The 8258-nt window shown below is 38.3% G+C and overlaps 1 protein-coding gene across 1 annotated transcript; it reads right to left on the bottom strand.

The window, feature by feature from the left end:
- Positions 1–45: 45 nt before the first annotated feature.
- Positions 46–2248, bottom strand: LOC144644497 (coagulation factor XIII A chain-like). Its single transcript, XM_078503990.1, has 4 exons — positions 2121–2248; positions 1727–1821; positions 706–888; positions 46–319 (listed from the first exon to the last, which is right to left on the bottom strand). Exons 3-4 carry the CDS (start codon positions 869–871, stop codon positions 66–68), a joined length of 420 nt encoding a protein of 139 aa, XP_078360116.1. The 5' UTR covers positions 872–888; positions 1727–1821; positions 2121–2248; the 3' UTR covers positions 46–65.
- Between the last annotated feature and the right edge of the window lie 6010 nt (positions 2249–8258).

Raw genomic sequence — 8258 nt, 5'->3', positions numbered from 1 at the left:
GAAACAAATGGTTTCAAGCATCGACGTTTAGAGACTTCATCCTTAAAGACAACCAGATCCGAGTTTTAGTTATCTCCCATAAAACAAATCTGTTCCCCATTTTTGCATTGATACAGAGATGTCACTCCAGAGGAATCCTTGGACTTTGTCTCCACCATCACATCATAATAGCCAATCGCAGCTTGCGCGGAGGACATGACTGACAGACGAACTGTGTTTCCATTGGCTTCTTTGACTTGCATTCCCCATTTCGAAAGAAGGAGAGTATCTCGTATTTCGACTCGTACAACAACCACTTTGTTTTCGTAAGAATTTTTATCTGCGTGAGATAAAACATGTATCAACCCAAAATTTTGTCAAAAAGTGCAACACAAATTTAAAAAGCAAAAATAAAGCCTATTTTGGGGGTCTGGGAGGTGGGGAGCGCGGTGGCCAAATGGTTAGTTCGCTGGACTGCAGATCGAAGCGGTCCGGGTTTGAGCCTTTTCCGGGGTCATTGTGTTGTGTTCTTAGGCAAGACACTTTGCTCTCACAGTGCCTCTCTTCATCCGGTGTATACATGGCTGCCGGCGAATCAAATGATAGATCAGGACAAGCATCCTATCCATGGGGGAGTAGAAATACTCCTAGTCGCTTCCTGTTACAAAAACCGGGGTAAGTTCTGGCCTGATGGGCCATCAGGCTCGAACGCAGACTTTACCTTACCTGTGACAAACTGAAGAGCGATAACATCAGTGTCAGGATTGTATTCTCTGTTGAACTTCACTGTGAAGTCAAATGCCTGTCCTCTCCTGAGAATCAACTGTTGTATTTCCTGCTCATCTGTTCTGTGTGCTTCACTGTTTTCTTTTAAGTTAAAGTTGATTAGCATTGCTTCTAACCCAGTTTCTGAAAAAAAAGGAGTATTTAGGATATCATTAATTTCACTTCAATTCCGTTCGACTGCATGTTCGTTTCCAGTTATTGACTCCTCCTGACATGTAGCTAGGAAGATTTTCATGGAAGGTGCTCGAACTGTCTTTGTAACGAGAACTTTCAGCACTATTAATGAGCAGAAGACTTACAGTCGAGACTCTAAATGAGAGTTGGCTTACTGATATTGGTAAAATAAGGCGACATAATTTAAAAGTTGATATTCGACAATTTTTAACCCACTTTTTGACCTCAAATGTAAGAACATTATTCGTTCTTCCCTTTTCTGAGCTGTTCTAAATGAGAGTTGGCTTACTGATATTGGTAAAACAAGGCGACATAATTTAAAAGTTGATATTCGACAATTTTTAACCCACTTTTTGACCTCAAATGTAAGAACATTATTCGTTCTTCCCTTTTCTGAGCTGTTGTTCAGTTGCCCGATCATCATGACACATACCATGAGAACAGATCATAAAAGCCTTCATTTTCTGTTTTTAATTTATTATAAAGATTTTTTTATGTTACCGTTAATGGTATAAATAGGACCAATTATTTAGTTTATGCATCGATTGATGTGTTATTTGTTTATAAGGGCAACTTAACTACCCTTACTATCCTCAATTTGACCGATGATTTGGTTTTTTAGTTGGTTTAATGATTAATTAATTCGACCTTGTTTGACTAGTCCTCCATTTAACTTTTTAACTGTGCCGTACCAAGAAGCAAACAAGCCTTTTTCCCGCTATATTTTGTAGGAATTTGTCTGCTTTATAGCATTTAGAACTTGAATATTACTTCTTTATTTTCAAACCTTTTTCTTTCACATTTCTGCTCCTCGAGGTGCCGTTTTCTGCTTGGGAAAGGATTGGGCTTTCATGTTCTTTCCGGCTATCCCCTAGATGAGTTCTGTGTACGAGATAATTATTTAAGGGATATGAAATATGAGGTGGAATGTAACAATGCAATGATGCCATCTTTATCTTGAATAGAGTTGACATAATACATTCTTACATGGAATCCAATGTGTTTGAAGTACTAATAGTTGGGCTCGTTCTCCGTAAGTCCAAGCGATAGTCGACTCGGCTGCCCTTTTCGACTATTTGCTTTTATGAAACACTAGCTTCTAGGGGTTTCCTCATTGTACGTCCGGAATAACATTGTATAGTCGACAGAAGAAGGAATTGCAAGCAGACTGAGATACTTACTGGTTTTGTTGGAAATCTTCTGGTCCTACTGACTGCTTCCGTCTGTGTGTTTAATCAAACAACAGTAATTTAAAAATTACAGCATAAAAATTAAAAGTAGACAAGCATTCACTATAATTAAAAAAAACTCAAATTGCGACGAGCAAGCGTTCTGAGACCAAATTGTTCCCTGATTTCTGAAATGGTTTTGTAGTGCTGTCAACCCGCCTAAACACCACTGCAAGGTGTACACTGATCTCAGAAGTTCCCGGTGTTGTGGTCTGGTGTTTCCCGCTGTACTGTGCGTACTGTTGAAATGCTCGGAATCAGCTATATAAGGAACGGACCATTATTTTCTTGGAGGGGTGGGGGGGGGGGGGGGGGCATGAAATGTTTTCCTCTGCAAACTTTTTTTAGTTATGTGCCTCTGCAAACATTTTTTTCGAAATCCAAACTATTTTTTGTTATACATATCGTGCTTGCAAACAATTTATTTTGTCTTTCTAGGCCCAGCAAACACGTTTTTCATTATTTTTCACCCCCCCCCCCCCCCAAAAAAAAAACAAAAACAAAAAAAAACAAAAACAATTATGGTCCGTCCCTAAAGCTACTCTTAAAAACCGAGGGTAAATAAAAGTGACGTATGTAAAGTGATGTATTGGTCCCCGCGCGCCCTTTTCAGTTATATGTTACTGTACCTCTCTCCCTATAAGGGGCTATAAGCTGGAATCTCTCTGAGACGGACAGGTGGTGCCGTCCCAATGTCGTCCGCATTTTAGAGAGAGTTGATTGTATATTTTGGCGGTTTCCGTTAGTTCAACAGTTTGACCAATCATGCGAAACCTATTTGCTGTTGCCTGATTTGTACATGACAAGGCTGCTTTTCACTGGGCATAAGGAACACAAACATAAATACAAGCACAAGCATAAACCGAAACGCTTAACAAAACATACCAAACTCATTCGCCGTGGCACAAGCATACGAGTAAGCAATAAGCACAGGAATATATATTTGTTCGATCTTTTTGTGCTTTTGCCGCCTGCGGTGATTCCGTGTGAGGACAGCACTTGAACGTGAGTGTGTTCTTATGCGTTTAAGTTTATACCGTATTTTCTCGATTAAACGCCGGGCCCCGAATAAACGCCGGGTCTCCAAGGTAAAATGGTAAGTAAGCCTTTTAGGCATTTATTCGAGGTGTAATATGCTTTAGGTATGATGGCAAGATACATTCATGTCACAAATAATGATTATACACCCTTGCTTAATAAACATTTTGCTCGAATAAACTGCACCATTCGAATAAACGCCGGGTCCACGGAGCCAAGTTTGAAATAAACGCCGGGGGCGTTTAATTGAGAAAATACGGTACTTGTGCTTTTGCTTATGCTTCTGACTGATGCTTGGGCTTTTGCTTGTGCTTATACTATCCCTATGATCGTACTTAAACTGTGCTTATGTCTACGCTTTGCTTATGCCTATACTTGTGCTTCTGACCAGTGAAAACCAGCCTTATTAGCGCCAATGTTCTTAGGTATGACAGCAACTTAAAATCATTTGGTCTTTATACTAAAACTTGAGTTAGAAAAAATTGGAGGCTGCTCTTATGTGATATAGGTGGGATGTTGGGCGAATCACATCAGTTAAATCTTTGCATAATGAAATGAATCCGATAGTCGTTTGTAACACGCAAGGTTAAAGATGTGAATTTAACATTTTCCTGGGGAAAACGCGGACATAATCACATTCTGCAGGCAATCAACATTAAATATATATTTCAACTTCACTAAAATTTTGGAGTTACCGTATTCTTTCACACTAATCATCCTGTTCAGTATAAAGTTCCATTGTTATCGCATCTAAATTTATACGATGATTTGCTTATTCAATACGTACCGCCAAAGTGTGAAAAAGGACCCTTTTCGCATCATGTTTTGTCCTTTGAAAACGTCAAGACCTTTTTGATGACCAAGTTCACCGAAAAAGGAAAACTGACGTGAAGTAGTCTTTTAACGACGATTAGTGTTACCGTAACCTTAAATGAAATCAATTCTTACAGTTTCACCACTCGGCTCTCAAGCTATAAGCCCGGTTCCTACACCTGCAGTATATATTCAGAGATTCCTTCAGCTTGTCAAATTCTTCAAACTGCAGCTATCCAGACGATAAAGACTGTTCATCTTTAATACGCTTCTTACCAAAAGTCAATTCATAACTTTAACGACTGAACACTATTATTGAATTTACAGCTTGAAGTTTCGTAAATTTCAGTGTGAGTCAGATCAAAAGGGGCATTAAATCAAACAAAACAAGACCAGACAAAATGGTATTGTTCTAGGGGATTTGTAAGTCTATAGAAGTGTATTTTCAACGTGCTCTATTGAGGCAAGCGTCACGATTTCACAAAATAAGTACCATAACCAAAAAAAAACGGACGTATATTTATTTTACTTAAAGGAAGTATATAATCAATTAAATCTATTACGAGTTTAAATAAGTGCTTTATTATTCAGTAATTTGTAATTCACCTGGTACTTTATTACCATAATTTAATTTTTTTCATCATATATCACTTTATATATAGGTCATTAACTGGATAGCTCGAGCGTTACCAACGACAATAAGTAAACAAAAAATTATCCTGATTTAGACACGGAAAGTGGAGCATCCTTGACTGTCGAGACAAGAGTTCTAGCTAAGTTTTATAAGTTTAAATTCACTTTTTGTGAACGTTGATTTAGTTGCCTTTATTATAATTTATTTGTTAACGTTTGGAGCCAATTGACAAAGTGGAGAAGCAAAAATAGCTTAGTACATCGCTCATACAACTATTTCAATGGTATCCGGTCGTTTCACCTACGAGTCGTTTCGCTAACGACCAGTTCGCTAACGAGTTAGGTCGATTCGCCTACATCTGAAGTCGTTTCGCTAACGAGCCGTAGGTCGTTTCGCTAACGTATTATCAAGATTTATATTTTAAAATATAGTGATAGAACATTACAATACCAAATCAATCCGCATTAAAGACTCCTTTCATACGTTGTTTTTGGCGATGCCATCAAATTTATCGCTCCACGTTTGTCCGGAAGAGGACTGGAAGACTTAAGGTCAAGACTCCCAGCCACGCACCATAATTTTACTTTATTTTGTTACACACGTTTTCTTAAAGAGAAGTAAGTCGTTTGCAGTTTGAGTTTCTTTACAATACCAGTTAATCAGTGGCGCGCGCAAGGTGTAAGTGTCTATTGTTTATACTTGTGACTTTCTGGACAAAGAAAGCTAATTCGTGCCTCGCCTTCATAAGTCGGATTGCCATTATATACCCTGGTTGAACTTCTCGATAAAGAAGCTAAACTAATTATAACAACAGTTGCAATTAGGCTCTTGTCTGCCGAAAAGCCTATCCAGAAAAAGAAATACAGGAACCTTCAGGGAAAACTGTTCGATAGCTGGGACAAGTACGATAAGAAACAGAAGACCAACGACCAGCTCCTGAAGACCTGCGCCCGCCTTACCGGTCGGGCTCGTGACAACACAGCTTGTGCTCACTAATTCGGCACTGATCGAGAAAAAAGTGTTTGAGTTACAGATTGTAAATAGGACTAAGGCTTTGAGAAAAAAATGTTAGAGTTACTGATTGTAAATAGGACTTAGGCTTCAAGAAATAAGTGTTTGAGTTACTGATTGTAAATGAGACTAAGGCTTCGAGAAAAAAGTGTTTAGGACTAAGGGTTCTTGAAAAAAGTTTCATTTGTTATAAAAAGTAATTACTTTAATAACTTATAGTCAGTGTTCATTTACTAGCGTAATCTTGAACAAATAAAAAACAATCTAGGACCGCTTCTGAAAAGTAGACAATGAATACTAATTTGAATTTACGGTGAATTAAAATTGCCCCAGTCAGTTGTTTGGCCGGCTAACAACGTTCATGGTACAATGCACAATTTGTCTTCTGGGAAACAAAATGGCAGTTATAAGTTTTGGATTTAGACCTCGTTAACTTCGGGCCTTTAAGCTTAACTTTTTGAAGCGATCCGAGGTTTGTCTTTCGGCAAGCACGTTTCAATCATCTATAAATCGGGGAAATATTGCTTTTAAAAGATTTACACCTGGTTTACCAAGGTGAGTTCGATTGTCTTGATTTCAAAATTATTTTAGCGTTTCTCTCTCTTGGTGAAGAAGCTTTGCTCTTCTGTGGAATAAAAAGAACTAAAAGAGACGTTAGGGTAATAACTTAAGGTTTGTGCAACGTTTTTTCCGAAGCGCTAAACAGCGCTGTTGTACAAAACAAAGGCAGAAACATCACTCATTAATGCGTTAGCGAAACGACCTACAGATCGTTAGCGAAACGACTTTAGACGTTGGCGAATCGACCTAACGCGTTAGCGAAACAACTCGTAGGCGAAACGACCGCAATTCATTTCAATTAATGCTGTCAGATCAAAGCTTAAAGACAAGACCGAAAGGTAGTATGGGTATAAGAGATCTACTGCACGTGCTGAATATTAATACTATTGTGATAAAACGACGCTACAGGAAAAGGCCTCCTGAAAGGACAAAAAACAAATTCCCCACGTACAAAAAAACAAGCTTGTACATTTCTCTCGAGCAATATGCAAAATTCCAGTAAATACTCAAACCAGCATTCGGTCTTGTCGCGTAAGCTTTAAGCTTTGATCTGACAACGTTAATTAAAATAGCTGAATAATGCCACACCTGAGTCTGCGTATATTGGTCGAATTTGGAAAGGGCAGTCGATTGGCGATTGTTGCCACTGTTGTGAGAATATCGGATGTTTCAGCGACCACTGCAAATTTTACCGCATAAAATAAAGAAATTATTTTAGATTTCCAATTGTCTTAGCAGTTTTAGAATTTTGTAACGTGATTTTTATTGCCCCAAGTTCCTGCGGGTATATATAAGGGATTTGAAAAAAAAAAATAAATAAAAAGAGCGATCCCGATTTGAAGAAACCAGGCGCGCACGGTGGTCTCGGGTCATTTTTGAGCAAGTGCGCAAGGTGGTATTGGGTAATTCTCGCAGCCATAAGGTTGGTTGTTTTTCTTCGGAGTTTGACACAACAACTACTGTTTTTCTCTAAGATACTACTCCTTTATAGTATAACGCTGGCTTTAGCTGGAGGTCAAGTTTAGCAGCTAGCACCCAGTCGTTAACAGATTTATCTTTTTTTTTTTATTAAAGAGCATATTTGCATCATCTACAGCGAAATTCTTCTGCGTTGGCAGGATTTTTTCAAGCAGCGAAAAAAGTCAATAAATAATTTTTTTAAATCAGCCAAGATGAAAGAAGTTGAAATCGATGTATAGATGAGCTTACCGAGCGACACAAAGACAACCGAGCGAGACAAAAACAACAACAGCTCAAATTGAAATCGAAGTTCCCACTGTGCTCACACGAAGTCAAGGGCAAAAAATTCCTTCGGTACTCAGGATGAATCACGTAGAAACCTGCATTTGTGTAAGAGGATCATTTAAACGGGTACGTAAGTCACGATTACCAAAAATAACCCATTGTATTCGGAATAGACATTCACGAAGTTTGTTTCATACACTGCATGCATGCGAGCACTTTCTTCCATCTTGGAACACTAGCACTGTTTATACAACTTTCTTGCCAACGAAAGGTCTTTCTTCTCAGTCATTAAAAATCAAAAATAAACTTACATGAAGTTTGAATCCAAAAAAAAATTACATTGTATGTGACTTGTGAATTTTTTTTGAACAGCAGTACGGTGACAGACCGTGACACGCAACAAGAGTCATTGTATTAATACATCAGTTTTTAAAAGTAGTATTTGTCATTGAGGGTAGCCCATTTGGGTAGTGCATGGAATTAGTGCTAGTGCTATGACCACTTCCAATAATAAGTATCGAAGGCGACAATATGCGCTCACTTATCTTTGATTACTGATAGTAAATAAAACCATATACAGGGCGGGGGCAGCTATAGTCAAAACTATTATTAGTCACTAATGCTAGATGCTTAGCGAGATACGCATGCCCGTATTGCGCAATGCTGATTTGATAATTTGTGAAGCAATGTGCTTGATTCTTGTCCTGATAAAATATACGTATCTCGTATAGTTACATGTACTGCATTTTCATTTTCTACGGACGGATGTAAGCAAAATGACTTGTGTT

Source organism: Oculina patagonica, chromosome 2 (genome assembly GCF_052425735.1).
Source record: "Oculina patagonica isolate OP01 chromosome 2, crgOcupat, whole genome shotgun sequence".
Classification (NCBI taxonomy): domain Eukaryota; kingdom Metazoa; phylum Cnidaria; class Anthozoa; order Scleractinia; family Oculinidae; genus Oculina; species Oculina patagonica.
Note: the sequence above shows the minus strand (reverse complement) of the source record. Positions and strands in the feature narration are given on the sequence as shown.

Bases quoted from the DNA above. Each gene is read 5' to 3' on its own strand.
- LOC144644497 (XM_078503990.1), bottom strand. From the start codon at position 871: ATGCTAATCAACTTTAACTTAAAAGAAAACAGTGAAGCACACAGAACA. The intron at 320-705 runs GTAAGGTAAAGT...TATCTCACGCAG, and splicing joins CGCTCTTCAGTTTGTCACAG to ATAAAAATTCTTACGAAAAC.